Source organism: Sitophilus oryzae, unplaced genomic scaffold, assembly GCF_002938485.1.
Source record: "Sitophilus oryzae breed Bouriz unplaced genomic scaffold, Soryzae_2.0 scaffold_1443_pilon_pilon, whole genome shotgun sequence".
NCBI classification, from domain to species: Eukaryota; Metazoa; Arthropoda; class Insecta; order Coleoptera; family Curculionidae; genus Sitophilus; species Sitophilus oryzae.
In genome coordinates this window covers 1,549,086-1,570,439 of record NW_022146108.1, presented here as the reverse complement: position 1 = coordinate 1,570,439, position 21,354 = coordinate 1,549,086, and the positions used below count along the sequence as shown (strand labels likewise).

At 31.1% G+C, this 21,354-nt stretch overlaps 1 protein-coding gene across 2 annotated transcripts in view; it reads right to left on the bottom strand.

Annotated features, from left to right (window-relative positions):
• The window catches only part of LOC115877283 (ionotropic receptor 75a-like), a 49,853-nt gene that overhangs the window by 8,558 nt on the left and 19,941 nt on the right, over window positions 1-21,354 (bottom strand). The window contains exons 2-7 of one of the 2 annotated variants that reach the window (XM_030893419.1): window positions 5,266-5,432; window positions 1,698-1,903; window positions 981-1,086; window positions 786-910; window positions 411-590; window positions 11-231 (exon numbers count right to left, since the gene is read on the bottom strand). In XM_030893419.1, coding sequence (XP_030749279.1) covers window positions 11-231; window positions 411-590; window positions 786-910; window positions 981-1,086; window positions 1,698-1,903; window positions 5,266-5,421 — 994 coding nt within the window. In that variant the 5' untranslated portion in view covers window positions 5,422-5,432. Of the gene's footprint in view, window positions 1-10; window positions 232-410; window positions 591-785; window positions 911-980; window positions 1,087-1,697; window positions 1,904-4,647; window positions 4,778-5,265; window positions 5,433-21,354 lie in introns of those variants that run through there. The other variant, XM_030893420.1, reaches the window with a different exon arrangement.

The window sequence follows — 21,354 nt, the reverse complement described above, 5'->3', positions numbered from 1 at the left end:
GTTTACAAACTTTGTTGACAGAAAGCAGCGACTACAGTGAAGATCGGTCTAAACCATGATTTTCTTTTTTCTTTTGCATTTTTTTCTTCTACTAAGTAAGCCGCCTCGATACAACAGCAAACAATAAGACACGTGTAGAGCGTGGCAAACCAAGTAGTTCTGCTGAAAGGTTTAAGTACTTCTTTGAAGTTTGGTTTAACTAAACCAGGGTTTCTAAAGTAGAAATATGACCTAAAAATGTATATGATTATGCAACAAACATCAAATTACAGGGTGTGCCAAAAAGTACATGACAAATAATTTTTTTTATTAGAAATGTTGAAAAAAATCGAATAAATTTTCTCGATATTAAAAAAAATTGTTTTTGCGAAATTTCAGTACTCCCTGTATAATAATATCTAATCGCTTACCTGAATTTGTAGAAGGGCATGATAAAATCATAATAAAATATACGGTCCGAGTCAAGAAGGCGCATAATACATCCGCAGCTGGTCATGTCGGCTGCATCATCCCATAACATTTTGCCCATTCCTCCTGTTTGACCACTAGATGTGTTTCCGAAGTAGGATAAATGTATTGTTGTATTGTAACTGGAATATAATATACTATACATCAAAATGCTTATTTTGACATACAAAAAAAATGTTTTATTTCTTCATTTCCTTTCAGTCGATGCAGAAATTATTTATACACAACAGTCACAGCATCAGATTTTCAGCGATTTGACCCGGCGATTGGTAGACGAAAGTCTATGCCACCGGGACCTATTCTATATACATACTTACCTGAATTCATGCACCTGCTTCAACAACAAAAACTGCTGATAATGAAACTTGCTGTAGATATCGTAATATCTCAATTTCAGGTCCATCATGTATTCCTCGAAGGTGGTTTTGAACGGATATCTAATCTGGAAAATCGTAAAAATCGTAAATTAATGGAAAAGTCCGCTTTTTGACGTTCGAACAAATGGTACGTACAACGCTGGTGGACCTGATCAGGACGCCGGACATGTTTTTCCTCGATTCGTAATAAGATTTTGACGTGTTTACGTTCAATTTTTCCCGGCTGAAGTTTCCAATTTCCCTGGAAAATTATGAATTTTTCGTAGGCAAAAGGATCGGTCGGAAAGCTCAATAGCAAAATTACGAGTTATTATACATTTTTATTAAAACGAATATTTTTAAAAAGGTATATTCATATGAAATTAAACATAATTAAGTATTTAATTAAGTTTAATTACGTATGAATATATATTTTGATAATGAAACTTAATTGAGAATTGAATTAAATTTAATTACGTATTAAAATATATTTTTAAGAGTAAACTTACTTATTTTTATTAATATGTAATTATGTATCTAAGTTTAATTAAGAACTTAATTAAGTTTAATTACATATTAAAATATCTTTTTAAGAATAAACATACTTATTTAAATTAATATGTAATTAAGTTTAATTACATATTAAAATATCTTTTTAAGAATAAACTTAATTATTTAGATTAATATGTAATTAAGTTTAATTAAGAACTTAATTAAGTTTAAAAAAATGCAGTACTTAAACAATTAATCATAAAAAATTTAAAAAAAAGATAAACTAAATATATAATTAAAAAATAATATAAAAAACTATAAAACTAAAAATTAAAAAAAAACATAAACATAATAGACATATTTATCATATTATATTCATACCTTTTGATCAGTCCAACGTTGATTCCTGGATTAAAAATTTCAAAAACTTTATAAGTTTGGTTATCAATGCGTAAGAAAAATTTGACGTCCATGTCCATCCTTGTTTTAAATGATTTAAACATTTTAATAACATCTAAATTTTTATTAGATATTAAAAACCAATTGTAGAGAAATTGAAACTTTCCAAACCTGTCTAATGTTGAAGCCTACGAGTATACCAAAAAAAAACATACACTATTTATTATTATTACTATTTATTTACACGATGTTTGTTAGAAATTAAAAATATTTTTTTATTTATGTAAGGTTTTGTTTATAAGTCTTTAATAAGGGTAATATACAGGGTGGTCCGTATGTAACTGTATTCCGGAAACTTTGGCAGCATATGCTGTTGATTAAAATCAGTAAAACAGATCGTATAAATTTATGTTCTAAAATGCCTAATTTCGGAGATACAGGGTGTAGAAGTTTCATTTTTATTTCTATTTTTTTCAAATAATTTCTGAAGTAACGACGTTTTTTGCGCAAAAAAGGTCTCTTGGTAAAAACGGTTCTTGAGATATTTGGAATCGAAATTATCAATACCTGTCATCATTGACATAAATTAAACATGTTGACTAAACAGCTATTAAATTGAAATCATAAATTTGAAATGTTTTTGTGCTAAAAGTTCAACAGAAACTGTTTTATCATCATTTTTTCGAACATAAATTTATGTGATTAATTTAGAAAAATTAATCATTTCAGTTAAAATAACTATTTACTCTCAACATGTTTATTTTTTGTCAATAACGACATGTATTGACTATTTCCGTTCTAAATATCTTGAGAACGGTTGTTCGTAGCGATTTTTACCGAGTGATATTTTTTACGTAAAAGAACACGAAAATGTATATTTTTTCACTAAGTAGTTTTATACAGGTACGGACGAAAAGTTATTACTCTTCAAAGCAGTTAAAATACATATAGGTGGCGCCCTCTATAAGTAGGAGTCATATTGGCATCAAAATCAAATTTCTCCGAGACACCAATTTTCGTCCAAATTTTGATGTTACTTCAGATATGATTTGAAAAAACTCGAAATAAAAATAAAACTTCTACAACCTGTATCTCCGAAACTAAGCATTTTAGGGCATACGTTTATACGAACTTTTTTACTTATTTTTATCTGTAGAATATGGTGCCAAAGTATTCGGAATACAGTTCGAACCACCCTGTATAGAATTTTCAATTATTAAAAACTTTAAATCAATAAAAACCAACTTGTTAAATCTGTAAAACTGCTCGATAATAATACATAACAACCCGCTTTTACATTCATTTCGTTATTTCATTAGTCCAAATGTTTATTATTTCGTAAATGCAAAATATGTTTTTGGATGCTGTGCGATGTAGCCGCAGTAGTACAATCAATTCGCTGTTCCGCACTGAGCTTATATTTTAATAAAAAGCAACGCCTAGCCTGTTGCTTTGTAGTAAAGCATTCATTATATTAAAATGTGTACGTAACGTATTTTAAAACATATTTCTGCTTTCGGAAATATAGGTTTATGGTATTGTTTGGTAAGCTTCAGATTGATTATTTATTTGAGAAATAATTTATTTAAAAAAATATGAGATTCAGTACTAAAGAAGCCAACGAAAAAGACAAAAAAAACCTACTTAATTTATTTGGCTTAAATTTCCATATAAAAATGTGTTTCAGTACTGTTTTTTTTGTCATATCGATTCACTTAGTAATACATTTTAAGTAACCATAATTTAATAAGTTATGATACACAAGTTATAATTGTTCAGTAATTGTTATCTAAGTTGAAAATTTACCTAGTGATAGTTTATTAGTAAAGGCTAGCAACACAGACAAATTAATAAGCAGTACTCGAAGCCTAAAATAGCCAGTATACAGGGTGGTCCAAACTGTATTCCGGAAACTTCGCCAGCATATTCTGCAGATAAAAATAAATAAAAAAATTCATATAAATGTATCTCCTAAAATACTTAGTTTCGGAGATACAGGGAGTATAAGTTTCCTTTTAATTTTGATTTTTTCCAAATAATTTCTAAAATAACGTCAATATTTGGATAAAATTGGTGTCTGGGAGTTTTTTGACATGAGAAATTTTATTTTGATGTAATATGACTCCTATATGTAGGGGGCGCCACCTACATGTGTTTCAACTGTTTTGAAGAGAAAAATATACATTTCCGTGATTTTATACGTGTCAATACAGGTACGGACAAAAATTTATTTCTTTTCAAACCAGTTAAAACATATGTAGGTGGCGCTTTCTACAAGTAGGAGTCATATTGACATGAAAATCAAATTTCTCATGCAAAAAAACTCCCAGACACCAATTTTCATCCAAGTATTAACCTTATTTCAGAAATTATTTGGAAAAAATTGAAATAAAAATAAAACTTCTCCGCCCTCTTTCTCTGAAACTAAGCATTTTAGGACATATATTTATAAGAACTTTTTTAGTTATTTTTGTCTGCAGAATATGCTGTCGAAGTTTCCGAAATACATTTCGTACCACCCTATATAGACTAGCTATTTGTTTATCATAATTTATTAAGTTATGAGGTACACTTCTTTAGGTATTCTATAATCGTGTCATTGTTGAATATTTCATTATACCGTATGATCGAAAAAAAAGTCGGCGTCCAGTTGGCTTGGAAATGACGATCTATGACATTTCCCATATAATGTAACATATAAAATGACACCGATCTTCATTTCGTAGCCATCTCTAACGCCGTTTTTTTTCGATCATATTTTATAAGTATTAAATAATTTGGGAATTAATATAGTTTAGATTTTTTGTAATCAAAGTTATGGTAGATAATGAAATTAGAAGAAAAAACTTTATAATTTATATTTATATTTGATACCAATTAAACTTTTAGTTACGTAATCGAGGGCGTGATTTTTAAATTCATTGTTACCAACCATGGACATATTCGTCGCCGGGCGGACTAACAGGAATTTCCCGCTGGGAATTCAGGTGGTAACTCTGCTGTAAAAAATGTCAAGTTTACATTTATTTATTTATTTATTTCCTAACATTGTCATTGATTTTGATATTTTAGTTTTGTATTACGAGTTTTTGGTTTAAATTAATTGTGTTGTGATATTTTAAGCTTAAACATTTTACTAGCAGACTTTGCAGTCGAACAAACCAAACCAAACCTCTTTAAGTGCGAGGTGTACAAAATAGCTTAATAGCCGTAAAAACTACCGTGCAACTTTATTAGAATATATTGAACGGGAAAGCGGTAGTAATGGCCCTTCATGTCCGTTAAGTGCTCTTTTGTTGACGTAAATAATAACAGTTTATATATTTATAATTCATTTATTTTTATTTCCTAAAATATTTTGATTAAAAAAATATGTTAGGCAACGATGCGCCGGTCAAGCTTAATCACGTGACTAAAAGTTTATTTGGTATGAACTATATTTAAATATACTGTATATTTTTTAAGCAGAAATAATTAATTTAAAATAGACAAAAAGTTATCTTTCCGCTTGTGTCAAACTCTTAAAAAACTATAATTAACTAAAATATACCGTTTTCAGCACGTTTTTTGCTCTTGGACAATCTACACCAATGAAAAAACTCAGTTTTTCGTATTTTCCCGTTCTTATTTTCGCCATTTGCTTTTCGTTGACCCTGGAAAAAGCGACGCGAACGTCTGGAAATTCCCTCAGAATTATCTTTTGCATTTCCACGGCGTCTGGAAAATTAAAAAATATAAATTAGGAGGCTGACGGTCTAAATTCCTTTTTAATTATATTATTATTCGTATTTCGGTTATTATTTCCTGGTTGTCGTTTCTGATGGCATAAAAAGTAAAAAAGCTTTTATAAACTTGGCTTTAATACATTTTTTTCTTGTTTTTAATATATTTTTAAAAGAGATTTTTTTTTGAGTTATTCTTAATTATTTAAAAATGTTATTTTCTGACCATCACGTCAAAATAAAGTTTTTCGATAAAGATTAGACGATGTGGGTATTTGAACGGGCGAATGCCTGTCGTTACAATTTCATTAAGTATATTTATTATTAGTATATTTATATATCATTAACAATTCGCTAAAATATGGGATCTTCCCAGACAGGCTGAAGTTGGCATTTATTAAACCAATCTACAAAAAAGGGAATTTCTCTGATTTGAATAATTATAGACCAATTAGCTTACTGCCAAGCTTTTCAAAAGTATTTGAAACAATAGTTGCAAACAGAATATTAACTTTCATGAATAGTTGTAAACTGTTTCAGAATATACAACATGGGTATTTGAAGGAGAAAGGTACCATTACTGCATTGTTCGATTTCACTACATCAATAATACAACATCTGGAAAATAAAGATCTGGCAGTGGGTATATTTCTTGATTTATCAAAAGCATATGACTCTTTAGACCACCATTTACTACTAATAAAACTCGAAAAATATGGAATAAGAGGTCCAGCACTCAAATGGATTACATCATACTTGACAAATAGAGAACAACAAGTTATTGTGAGAAAAGACGAAAAGATTAGTAAGTCCAGTATACAAAAATTGAATATTGGTATACCTCAAGGCAGTATCATTGGGCCACTACTTTTTATCATCTACTTAAACGATATTAGTCAAACAACAAGAAATGCAAATTTTAGCCTTACATGCTATGCAGATGACACTAATATACTTACTCACGGAACAACACAAGATATTCTGAAGGAGAATGGCAGCAAGGCTTTCATAAGAGTAGAGGAATGGTTTGATGCAAATAGACTAATGCTAAATAAAGAAAAAACTAATACACTAATTTTTCGAACACAACAGAAGAAAATTGAATTAGCGAGCAATTTGAAAATTGGAGAAATGGATGTCAGCCTTGGTGGTGAATGCAAATTTCTTGGTATTTACATAGGCGAGCACTTAAAGTGGACCCAACATATTTATAAGCTATGCTTGAGACTTGGCACAATTTCCTACGGTCTGAGAATTGTGTCAAGTTATGTGAACCCAGACTCAATGAAGACACTATACTGTGGAAATTTTGAGGCAGTGCTGAGATATGGAATTATTCTCTGGGGATCAAATTCAAAAAGTGCAAAAATTTTTGTGATTCAGAAAAGAATTATAAGACTTATAAAGAAACTTCAGTACAGAGAAAGCTGTCGAGGACACTTGAAATCCTTCGGAATTATGACGCTTCCAGCTCTTTATATATACGAGTGTTTAATATTCATCTTCAAACATAAGTCCCTATTTGAAATGGAAAAATCTCATGAATACCAAACAAGGTCCAGTGATGCCAAGTTCCCCTCACATCGTCTCACCCTGACTGAAAAAAATCCAGTATACATGTGTGTAAAGTTTTACAATAGTCTCCCTGAAGACATAAGAGCCATCGAAAGTCAAGAAACCTATAAGAAATCGTTGAAAAAACTCTTAATTGAATTGGAACCCCACTCAATCAATGAATTCTTAATATAAAAGTCTCTTCACCGCTGACAATATTTCAATATGTGTATATATTTGTAATTTTATTGTACATATTTAGATCATTTTTGAAATAAATATTTTTATTATTATTTATTATTATTATTGTTTTTCATTTTTGTTATTTCAACAATTATTATTTATTATAGTTATTTCATCACTCTTTAATACAGTTGGGCGTAGGAACCTTTGGTGTTAGAATAGACATAATTAGACATTAGAATAATTCGATTAAAAGATAAGATATGGTTAACCGGATAAACCTTGCGTTGCACAACATATTGTTGATAAAGAACATATTATACAGGGTCCGACAATGGTGGAATAAAAAACTTGAGAATTTTTTTAATTGCAAACCTAAAGTATGTACCGGGGATGTATTTCACGAAAATATTTCAACTTCTACAGGATGGCTCAAAAAAGTGTGAGTGGATCGGGATGATTTTTTTAAATCGGCAACCTGTATATTATTGCATTTTTGGTTTCCTTTCTGATCACATAATATATGAGTAAATATATTTCGATACTTTCCGAGATATTAATAAGTAAATAAAAAATATATGTTTTACAATCTTTTTTAAAAAAGAATATTACAAATACAAGAACTGTCTCCTGAAATCAAAACTATATTAGATGGTTTATACTTACTTTGCGTTACATATCGTAATCTTAAATCAAACAGGATGTTCAAAATTCTCAAACTTTCTAAAATATAAAATACTTTTTCTTTGTTTTTTTTTTAAATGGAACACCCTGTATTTTATTTTTTCAATAGATAGAGAATTAAAAAATGAACATTTTTTGTGTTTAAAATATTTCAAAATTTTTAATGGTTTCGTAGATACAGGCAGTATTATTTCATATGGCTCTTTCAATGGTAAAATACGAGAGATAAATCATATCGGATGGCTTTGATAAAAATTTACTGTGGAAAATGCCATATGAATTACAAAACCGCGAATATCTGCGAAACCGTTAAAAATTTTGAAATACTCTAAATACAAAAAATGCTCATTTTGTAATTCTTCATCTACTGAAACTCTCGTTTGTTGATATTGAAAAAGTTTTGCTTGCCGTATCGGTGAGAACCAGCCCCTGGACAGCCCACCTGATGAAGGGTAGGCCCAGAAACCTGTTGTGGGAGTGGAGCTTGGTTCCCCCCTTTACGACAAGCAAAACAATTTTCTTCTTACTTTTTATTTTTTTTTTCTGTACTTTCGATTTTTTGAAATTAGAAAAAATACACAGCTAAAGGCAAGAAAATATTATTTATTAATATACACTAAAGCTGTAAGAATTTTGTTCATTTCATATATGAGCGGGCCGAAAAAGGCTCTTTACCATCTTTTGACGGGAGATGCACTAATATCTCACCGACACTTTACGACATCGTCTATTGATAATGAAAAAGCTTGACTTGCCGTATCGGTGAGAACCAGCCTCTGGACAGCCTACCTGATGAAGGGTAGAGCCAGAAACCATACAAAATGACATTAGAGTCAAAATTAATAAATGTAAAGATAGTATGAACAGAGGCAATGGTCTAATTTAGGGTTTCACGAGATTCTCGAAATTCGACATATCTCGTCTCGTCTCGTCTCGATTTCCAGACGAGACTGAGAATTTTTTTTCGAGACGAGATCGAGAAAATGACTTCGAGATTTTTCGAGATCGAGAAATTTTTTCGAGATTTCTCGATCTCGAAAAACTTTAGATGCTGCATTAACTCAACAGCTCATGAAAGGCTAAAAAAATGGAAATAAAAAACTATGTTGGGAAATATTTTCTCTACAATCCTCACAAATAATCAAAAGATAACTTCCCCAAAACTGTTCGATCAGTCGGTCTTTTCAGAATAAAGAAATGTCGTAAATATAATATATTCTTGTTCTTATGGCACCATTTTTGTATAAATTTCATTATTAACTCCTATTGAGTTAAACTAATTTAAGTAATGTCGAAGAAAAAAAGATTTTCAATAAAAGACTCTTTCGAGTAAACAAAAATCAGTTTGTTGCACAATGAAGTAAAAATTTTTAAACTTTCGTAGGTAGCTAGGTAAATTTTAAACCCATATGGATAAAAAACTAAATTAAAAAATAAAGGAATTGTTTTGATTTTCGCTTTTTAAAACAAAAAAAAAAATATTTTTGGGATTTTGGGCCAAAGTCTGCGTTTTTTTTGTTACGCATGGCTTTTAGTTCATACCATACCTATAATAGCTCTGTATTCTATAACGTATTTTTTTAACAGAAAAAAATTACCCTATCTTTTGGTGCAGACTTTATAACATCATATTTTTAGCCGACCATACCAATAGGTATGGTAGGCTATTAAGATCGACAAAAAAAAGATTTTTTTAATTTCACTCAAAATGAGTTATTTGGGTCATCAATGACCTAAATACAAAACTAACTCAAGGATACAAAACAAACTCAGGATAACTCAAAAACCGGTAAACCGATTTTAACCAAATTTGTCACAAAAATACTGTGGTACCCGAATCTGGCCATTAGTTTTTGGTGGGGGTGGAGGTTGGTAAGGGGGTATGGGAGGGGGTTAAAAATTTAAAAAAATCGTAACTCCAAAATTACAGTAGCTAGCGAAACGCGGTTTTCAATTTAAGATTAGGAATAATATTTGCAACAAAATTTGTAATAACATCAAAATCAGTCAAAGTCTCAGTTTATGAGATAAAAAAAATTGAAAAAATTCCTTTACTTTGAAACTAAAAGAACTGCCTACCGTCAATTTTTTAATAATAATAAATCAGTTATTTATTTTCGAGACTCTCGAAATTTCGAGAATCTCGAATCGAGATCGAGAAATTGACTTCGAGAAAAACATCGAGACGAGAGTTTGTTAATATCTCGTCTCGATGATCGAGATGAGACGAGAAATTGCCTTCGAGACGAGATTTCTCGTCTCTATGAAACCCTAGTCTGATTCCTTCCAATTCTCTGTTCCTACTGCTCTAGTTTCGGTAATTAATTGTTACCCTCGGTTGGTTTCGACTCGCGTGGCTAGTTTTTGCCACGCCTACTCGATGCCAACTTAGATATTAGATTAGTTATAATCATTTGCTGATGATCTGCGTCAAGTGCGAAAATAAAAGTGTTTTGGTGTATTGTGCTGATTTAGTGTTTTATTTTACAATGTTTACCCTTTGTTTAAAAGTGGCAATTTTATTCAACTTGGAATATTGATTCTTAATATATCTTAAAAAATGTTTTTTTTTTAAATTTGAAGCCCTCTAACGGACAGACTAAACACTTTTGTATAATGATAAATTGAGTTCAATTAACTAATTTTGATTCCAAAAATACGTAGTCGTTCTATTCCAACGGAATATTGGCACACCTTGTACAGGGTGGGTCAAATTCGACGCTTTTAAATGGAAACACCCTTTTCTATTGGAGATAGACAAAAACTAATATCGGTGTCTGAGCTCAATTTTTGTCAAAAACATGATGGTGAAAACCGCATATCGATATCTGTTACCGTTTCGGAGTTACGGGGTGTTTTTCAAAAATATGCATTTTTAACAAATCGCTGTAACTTTTTTGCTATGGAAAATTTTCTATTTTTATGAAAACATTTCCAAAGTACCTTTTTACTTAGAATTTAATGGTTTAAGTATAATTTTTTTAAAATTAATAATTTAAGAATTATCAACAGAAAATTTGATTTTTTATATGGGACACCTTGTATATTTTTAGTTTATTGAAAAGAATTTAAAATTACCTTTCCAAAAATATAACACACTTGATATTTCGCTCGATTCCTCTTCGAAATATACAGTATATAAAATTTTGCCCGCTTTAAATAAGTAGGCTTTGAACGGCACCGGCTATAATGCAAAAAATTCAAGCTGTGAGCATCAATTAAAACGAAAATAATATTTGTTATGAGAGATGCAGAATTTTATAACAATTTAAAATATATTTAACCAACATCAACACATTTAAACTATATCTAATAACAATAAAAATAAATAGCAAACCAAGACATGAGATTTTGCTACAGGTGTTCGACATATTAACCGTCTTCTGTTAGGGACAGACGGGGCAGTTTTTGAACATTTCTCGCGGAATTCATTAACTCAGTAGGGGTGAAAGATACTCTCTCATAACTGCTAAGTATTTCTAATTCTTGTCTAGGTTATACGGAATAAGGAACCTTTATTCTTCCGCAAATATATCCATAGGATTAGATCCATGGGCACTAAGTCAGGCGGCCTCGACGGCCAGCGGCTGGGATCTTGGTAAGCTATTCAATTATTCTTGAAATTGGCTGCAAAAATTTGCTGATAACTTCAGCGTTCAGAGGCGGTGCATCGTCTTGCTGGAAAAATATGTTTTCGAGTTCCATTAAGGGCATATCAGCAATAAGGGGTCCAAAGCCTACTATAGTTAAAAGTGGCGAACTTTTAAAAATTTTGTATTTCGAAGGGGATTATAACAAAATATCAAGTGTGCTATATTTTTAGAAAGGTAATTTTAAATTCTTTACAGTTAATTAAAAATATAGGGGGTGTCCCAAATAAAAAATCAATTTTTCTGTTGATAACTCTTAAATTATTAATTTTAAAAAAATTATACTTAAACCATTAAATTCTACGTAAAAAGGTGCTTTGGAAATGTTTTCATAGAAATACAAAATTTTCCATAGCAAAAAAGTTACAGCGATTTGTTAAAAATGCACATTTTTGAAAAACACCCCGTAACTCCGAAACGGTAACAGATATTGATGTGCGGTTTACACCATCATGTTTTTGATGAAAATTGAGCTCCAGACACCGATATTAGTTTTCGTCTATCTCCTATAGGAAAAGGCGTTTCCATTTAAAAGCGTCGAATTTGACCCACCCTGTACATATTTTTAACTCGCTTGTCCGAAGACATTTCTAAGAACTACCTCTCTATGTTTATCTATAAATCAGCTTACTATATATTTTAGAAAATCTCCTGAAACATAAACTGGAAAACACTGTCCAATAAGATACAGTATCAAATCTTTTCCAGGCGCATCTGTCGTGAAAACTTACCTCGAATTTTCCAGCAAGTGAAGAAAACGGCCAGGCTGGGCCGATACTCTTTTAAGCAGCTCAAAATAAGTAGACGCTCGAGTGACGTGGAGGGCAAGTAAGGGGTGGTAAAACGGGTAATGCCCATCGCAGCCCTTAGAAATAGGACAAGCAGCCAAATCCACTTGGACATGACTGGGTCTGCATCAAACTGAACCTAAGTCGGGATTTGTTCTAAATCCGCGATTTATAGAAAATAGGGAACGGTTTGAGTTGCGGCGTTGCCAGATTTTAGAGGAAAAAGAATATACCTACATTGTTATCTATCAAGTCTTTATTTAAAAAAATCAAAACAATTTCATTTCAAATGAAGTCTCGCATTGCAGACTCTACAAAAAGAGCTGTATGTTTTTTAATGTTTTCTTCTTTAGATAGAGTGGTATTAAAAAAAATAAAAAAGCATTAAAAAATTTAAAAAATTTTATGTGCCCATCGGATTTTGAAACAATATTTTATGCCTTTTTGCGTTAACTTAAAAAACTATTCGAAATTTACAAATAGTTATGTAAAAACGAAAAGTTGAAAACAAAATTAGTAAACAATCAATTAAATCTAAAACAACTAGAACAAAACCTAAACAAAATCAAAAGTTTCAGCTGTATAATCTGTATAATTGGCTTTATTAGTTTATTTAATTATTTTTAAATGAACTTTTTTTGGTAAAATAAAACACTGATTCACCACAATACACATAATATGCGATATATTCATTAAATGAGATTTGCAGTTCCGTTCTAATGAGCCTAACTGAAAATCTATTTCTAGCTTCTGTCTACTTCAACATCATACGTGAAAATATATAGATAACATAACAATATGAACACTGAAAAAAATATTGTTCATAATATTAATGAACATTGATTATTAACTGTTCTTTCATGGGACAATGACTTTTTTCATTATATTAATGATTTGTTAATCATAGATCGATGCCTGATTTATTAATAGTATGAATCTAATTTGATAAATACAATGAAAATCTGGTTATTAAATTAATGTAAGATTTTCATTAATATAAAGAACGCGTTTATTGTCCCAATGAATGCGTTCTTTGTTTTTAGCCCATAACTGGAGCTAAGTTTAGTTTAATCTGCTCCAGATTAAACTAAACTGTATTATTTCAATTTTAAATATTTTTTTTTATTCACAGTGCGTTTTTATCGGAATGTTATACCGGATTAATCAGCTTATATATGCATCCTGTTATATCCTGTCGAAAAATCGGTTAAAATTTAATCCGGCCATTGTTAATAATTCGACGTTCGTCGGGAAATCGCGTTTTTTCTGGTTAAATTTTCATCGCTTTTCTGAAAACATAATAACGGTCGCTCCTTTGATGCGCAAACCGGATTCGTGACTGTAATGTCGAGCAAAACAAACAAACGTCGAACGTGAAACCCTTTTTGAAATTTTGTCTTGAAAATGATCCACCGAAAAAGGTTGATGGATGGAAAAATGACGCGCGATTGTGAATCACTGGGAATAATTCATTGGAAGTTTTGTATATACAGTTCATACCAAATAAACTTTTAGGCACGTGATTAAGCTTGACCGGCACAGCGTTGCCCACTTTTATATATTTTCTTTTAATCAAAATATATTAGTAAACAAAAATAAATTAATTATAAATATATAAAATTATTTACATCAACAAAACTCACCTTCTTAATAGCGCTTAAGGGACATAAAGTGCCATTACTACCGCTTTCCCGTTCAACATATTCTAATAAAGTTGCGATGAGTTTTTTACGGATATTAAGCTATCTTGTACACTTCTCACTAAAAGAGGTTCTAAAAAGAACAATGTTCCACTGCAAGGTCTGCTAGTAAACAGTTTCAAGCTTAAAGTATCATAGCACTATTTATTTTAACCAAAAACTCGTAATACAAAACTAAAGTGTCAAAACGAATGACAATGTCAGGAAATAAATAAATAAATGTGGCAACTTGACATTTTTTACAGCAGAGCTATACTCTGTTTTTTTTCTCAGGTAACATTTCGACAGACGATGACAGAAGAAAAGCAGATGACGTCCCATACCAATCTATTTATTTTACTAAAAAAAGTTTCTAATTATTTTTAAGTTATCTATGGATGGGTTTAAATATAAATCCGTCATGCGTCGTGTCTTGTTGTTTTTAACCAGTTTTATTGGTTTATTTAAAAAATGACAGATCGTATTTCAATTTTATTGGTTTGACGGAACGATGAACGACAAACGGACGCCGATGCGTATGAACTCGCCTTTAGATTTTTGTCATTTTTGACGCTTGTCAAAGTCTTGCCAAATTATAGGTTATAATTTTGTGTCAACTTTGTTAAATACCCTGCGTTTTGGAAGATGATGCATTTTGATTCGTATTATTACGTGTGTTTTGTGTCTTTTGAAGTCAAGTGGAGGAAAAATCGAGTGAAAATTAACTGTAGACCCAGAGCACAGTTTATGGTTAATACTCGTTGCCCAGGCAGAAAGTCTTATACACCAATGAAGTTGCCATCGATAAAGTTTGTATACCATTTCGTCGTAGATAAGTGCATCTCGTATAAGGTAGAAGGATCAAACTAAACACATACTAAAAACTGGAGTAGCTGTAAAATATCGACATCACACGATAGGCAAATAATGGATTTTAGTACTGCAGAAAAATAATGTCAAAAGGTACTGGTTTAAAAAAATTAAGATTAAAGTTAATTAATCAACCTTTAAGGTATAAAATTTGGTAGGAGTTATTATTAATAAAATAGTTTGTTTTATTTACCTATGTTGTTTTATTTATTCCTGTGGAATATTACAAATTTGTATTTGTACATAAGTTATATTGATAAATATAATCATAAATGCGGGTAGTTTCATAAAGCTTGAAAGTAAATAATAGTTCTTTTTTATATTTTTTGGTATGTAGTGTCTTGTTCTTGTTTGTTTTGTATTAACACATACCGTTTTTATTAAATAAAATAACTCAATTACATTTTTTCAGTTTTATACAGTTTTTTTCACAATATTTTGAAGTAATCACTTGTCATCTTGTCAATCAAATTTTAAATATTTCCTGCTATGCGTTCCAGTTGTACCAACTTATTTCTTTGTAAAATAAAATAAACTACTTTGAAATTAAAATGACAGACACATCTATCACTGTCAATGATCTTCTCGTTGGACAGACTATACCGCCTGAATCCCTAGCGCAAAATTTAAATTCCAATTAGTCAGCCCGGCGCCGAATATGTCCATGGTTGGCAACAATGAATTTAAAAATCGCGCCCTCGATTACGTAACTAATAAAAGTTTAATTGATATGAAATATAGATTTATATATGGAACAGTGTTGCCAAACGCTGGAAAAAAGGAGCGCATTTCTTCTATTACAGAGAGTTGAGTGCGATATCATTTTACATCAAGACAGTTAATTTAATTAGTATCTATTGAAGCACCTAATCAATAACTTCGTTATAAATTGTTGTACTCACTACCTATAAAATACTAAAAAAAAGTTATATCTAAGTTCAAAAAATAACACAAAAAATATAACACATAAACCAGTCTTGAAAAACCTAGAAATTTGAAATATGAATACTGAATAAACTGAAAACATACATAATAATGGAAAAAGCGACAATAAAATCAATAACAGAATCAACAAAGCTAGAAACATTAGAGGAGAACTAAATTCTATTCTTTGGCAAAAAATATAAATACCACAGCAAAAATCCGCATATATGACACTATAGGTAAGAGCACACTTACTTATGGAGCTGAAATATGGCAGATGAGCAAGTCCATGGAAGGAAAGCATTTAGCAACTGAAATTGACTTCAGAAGATCGGCAAGAAAATCAAAATTGGAAAAAGTGTGAAATGAAGAAATAAGAAGAATAACAAAGAAAGAGATAACCATCGTAGAAGAAATAAAAAAAAACAATTAATTTGGTATGGGCATGTAAACAGAATGGGAGAAGAAAAGCTACCAAAGAATATAATGATGTAGACCCCAACTGGAAAACGAAAACAAGGAAGACCCCGAGAGACTTGGTTAAAGGGGGTAGCAAAGGCAATGTCATTGCGCAATTTACGAGCCGATGCATGACTGGATGGACAGAAGGCAATGGCCGCAAGGAACAAGAAGGCGGATCACGCTGTAGAACCGGACTTATACCTGCTGCGTCTCAAAAGTGGCTCACTCCTATATTTTTATTTTTTCAGATAAAAAAAAAAGATATTTGGCATGTTAGATTATGACATAAATTGGGATTGATTGACGTATTCCACTGTTTTGCCCACTTCCTGTTTCACCGGAAATGATTACAACTTTTGATTTTTAAATGGCACCCTCAGTATTTTTTTACTTTATTTGATAGAAAATGACATTCTGAATAGAATGATATATCATATGTCAACTTTTGAAATTTTTGCTTAATAAAAAATCGTATTTTAAATTTAAATCTAGAGTGTCATGGCCAAGTTAAAAACAGTAATTTTTAATCAATGAGCCTTGGAAAAATACATTTGATCGTCTAATGTTTTTTAGTGTCTTGTCCTGGCCGGTTAAAAGATGCCCAAATCGTATTTTCAATCATATCTCAATTTTTTTAAATGGAATAAAGGTGGTTCATTAGCGTATTTTGAAAAAGCATTTTTTGCGAATAATTTGATACCACACACATGGTATTTCGACTGAAATTTTCGTTATAAACCGCATGTTATAATTTCAAATAAACAATATGCAAAAATGTCAAAAGTTGACATATGACATGTCATTCTATTCAGAGTGTTATATTCTATCGAATAAAGTAAAAAAATACCTATGGTGCAATTTACAAATCAAAAGTTGCAATCATTTTCGGTGTAACAGGAAGTGATCAAAAACAATTATTGAATACGTCAATCAATCCTAATTTATGTCATATAGTAACATACCAAATCTCGTTTTTTTAACTGAAAAAATAAAAATGTTATAACGGTGAGCCACTTTTGACACGCACCCGGTATATAATACTTGAAAAGACGAAATTAAACTCTAGAACAAATTAAAAGTTATCAACTTTTATTACTTATTGATCCCCCTGTAGGTAGACCTAATAAGTGCGACCGTGGCATGTAATGAAACATTTTTATCTTTTAATATTCAGTTTTGGTTTATCAAAATGTTCCTAAAATGTATATTTCAGCTTATTTAATTCTAAAGCTCCGTTTATCACATTTATTTCCGATTACAGGGCACAGAGAAAATTGATTTAAAATTGTAATAAGTTGTTTATGAAACATTCTCCCATCCATCACTAATTCGAATAATATAATCAATTTGGCAAAAACGGGCGCGCCAAGTTTTCCTTCAATTTCCTCTCCAAGTAAGAAAAGGAAGTTGGGAGGGGAGGAGGAGGAGTAGGAGGTGGAGAAAATCAGGTACAAAAAGAAAAACCGTCTGCCGGGAGGGAGCAAATTCAGAAATAATTTCTGACAAGCGGAGATTGATGGCGACAAATTACCAACGAGAAAAAATCGTAAACTGTTTCTTTTTGCTTGACTGACGAAGTGAACTTTGAACCGAATTTTGAAGGAGAAAGGTAAACTTCAGATGGATTAATATGAATATGACGCGATCAATGACGACGCGTGGTTTAATAATTTGGGGGTGAAAAACCGTAGGAAGAAAATTATTGTTACGCAACTACGGCAAGGAAGACTCTTTTTAAGCTATCAAATCGTCAATCTGAGTGTGGTTTTATGTGCCCCAATCATATTTTAGTATGAACTGTAATTTTTTAGCGAACCAATAAAATTGCATAAGATAACGTATGACGGATGCATGCAAATCTACACTAAAGTTGTAAATTAAAGGATTTTGAATTAAAAACTAAAAACTCCGTCTACTAAAATGTACAGGGTGAGTCAACGTCGTCAACGATAGAGTAAAGTCCATTGTCTCATTTGTTTTGAGGTTTACAAAAAAATTTAAATATAAAAGTTATAGGAAAAAGGGTTAAGATACATATTTTAAAATTATTATAAATTATACAGAGTGCTACAAAAAAGTGTGGCGGATATAACGTATGTTTTTTTTAATGCAACACAAAATTCTATAACATTTTTATATATGATATACTTAAAATCAATAGTTTTTGTAATATTTCAATTTGTTTAAACAAATGTTAGATTTCACTGTGGTAAAATAATTGTCAGTGATGCTATTGTTTCTGAAGTTATAGACTACTAAAATTTGGTAAGTTTTATAGAGATGAAGAAAAATATATATGTAAAGATATTTTAGTTAGATGCTACAGGGTGTTCACAATATATTTATAAATTTCAACTATTTAAAATTAAAAAATCTCGAATTTCTTAAATGGTACGCCCTATATATTATCATTTTTTCTGAGAGATTTACAAAACTCTTCAACTTTTATTAAGTACGTCATATAGCTATTTTTAATAGTTTGGGATTCATTCCAATTTTTAGCAACATTAAACAAGAACAAAACTTCAATTTTAGTTTAATTTGTTGTGATAAGTAAGATATTTTCCTGAAAATGAATTGGTCAATGATCAATGTGACGGATATACACGAACAGGACAAGAAAAATATATTTAATACCTACATTATTAAATTAAACGATGAATTTGCTTTTGCCAGACATTTTTTGTGCGAAAAAATTAAAAAAAAAGTTTTAAGACAAAAAATTATGGCGGAGGTCGACATGGTTGATGGTTATTTTCATTTTGAAATCGACACACAGATATAGACTATTTGGTATTTTGTTTCTTCACATTTAGAAATAGTGGCTGCTGAAGACGGGAACATCTTGGACACAAATTGCAGAAAATGTTTCGAAACATTTCCTCTAAAAGTTTTGATTCCGCATCGAAACGTTTCAGGAACCGGCTAGTGCCACCACATTGAAAATACATGTAATAAAGCCATTTAAAATATATAGATTTCGGAAATGTTTCGTATTTGTGGCATACCGGTTCCTTTTTGTATCAAAAAATAGACACAATTATTAGAAACAATACCTAAAATGTGTCCAAAAATGCTACTTAGGAAATATACAATCTACTGAAACGAACATCCTTTGATTTTGTCGCGTCGGTCTATTGCAGTGCAAATTTTTTTTACAAACATATAAACAATTTAGAATTTATCAAATTCTGGCACGAATACACCTAAAGCTTCATTCAAATATGAAAAAGTAAACTTTCATTTTCTCTCTCTATCGCTGCCGAAAAATTAGACTGATTTTCTGATTGGGAATTTTCGCGCCACGCGGCCTCTCCACTGTTGGTTTTGCCTCGTCCGCGCTGCGGATTTTCCACCCGTCTGAAATCCGGGAAAAAGAGATTTCCTACTGAATAAGTAATGAGCTCGCCAGCGGGAGAGGAGCAAAAGGAACGAGTTCCGATTCTATCTCGGTTAAGGCGAATTGTTTTCGGAACGCAAACACCTTATTTGGAAACCGCATCGGATTCAGTAGCGTGCCGTTAAGTAGACTTTTTATTTAGTTTTCCCGTCGGGTTTTTGTCTAGTCCAGTTTTTATACGCTAAGATGGTTAAGAATTTTTGGTAAAATTTTTAAAGTATTATATTTTTGTTACTTTTAGCCCTATTTTCATGAATTTTTTAGCAGGCTATATAAAATTATATCAACTTAACCTTACGTAAACTCAGTTTTTTGTTTAACAACACTTTCACAACTTTAATAGTTGGCTTATTATACAGGGTTAATCGAGGGGTTGTTTTTTTCGTCACAATATTGCTTGTGTCACAATAAAACAATATTTTTAACACAACGTAGATTCCTTTATTTCATTTAAATTGTTTGATATACCGTTGGCCAAAATATTACCTCTTCAACTTTGTTGAACGAACTTGCCCATACAGCACGTCCAAATGAAATTACGTTTCTACAAGGGAGACACATGAGCAACAAAACATGTTAAAGTGAACCTAAGTGTTCATCTAGTTCTAACATATACATATGAGATACACGCAGGTTTATATTGATAGAATTGTGTGATACAGTGTTTACTAGTTGTATACCGTATGCACTCAAGATTCTAAAGAGTTTTTTGTAACGTAACAAATAATTATTAAAATGATGAAATCTGACGTCGGTATATGAGACATACAATGTATAAGTCAAATATATATGTGATACTTCGTATCGTAGTTGTGCCTATAGTACACGCCTTGTAAAAATGTGACGTATACACATAATATAAATATCTATATAGACACTTTGTAATAGTGTACTGTTGTGTCTACATTCTAGCATGAGAATGATGAAGGTGTGCGCACGCGCGGATAGCCTCAGCGTAGATACACGGACCAAGTGTATCTTATGTGTCCTCTCCAGGGCCATGTAAGTGAAATATTAAAAATGGTTCCAGCAAAAGTTTCCCAATTATGACGGATGATGGCGCTGATCGTCAAAATTTTTGGACAGGGATTTTGCTTACCGAAAATACGACGTGAGCTACGACCGGACCAGGACCAATCAGAATGATCAGTCTTTCTTGGACATTTGCCGCGGAAGTGTGTGTTAATTTCTGTTGTGATAAGTGTGGTTGTGTTTGCTGTTTGATTTTTCGGTTTTGATATTATGTTAAAATTAATTTTGAAGTATTGTATCACCTGTTTTTATGTAATAGTACTTTTTTTAGTTCTATGATCTGATATGTTAATGTTTGTTTAACAATGTTATACCAAAGAGGTTATACTTAATATACTTATCAATTTGCATAGCCTAACTTTTTTATCAATAAACTTTGTAGATTTTCAGATTATTTAATTCCTTTTGTTTCCGTTTGTAATTTTATTTTTAAGACATATTATGTGATTGATTCACATAATGTTTTAAAAATAAAATTGCAAATAGCGAATAAAAATAATAAAAAAGTGTATTTTATAATTCCCCCCGGCCCCGCACCCCTTTGGCTAACCTATAATGTCAGCTATGTCGAGAGATGGCGTTACGAAAATGGAACCGATTTATTACAAGGAACTTGGGCTTCTTTTTCGTTAGTATATTCTGTGGTCCTCTCTCCTTTCTCCTTTCTAGGAGTGGTATGTGTTAGCAGCCA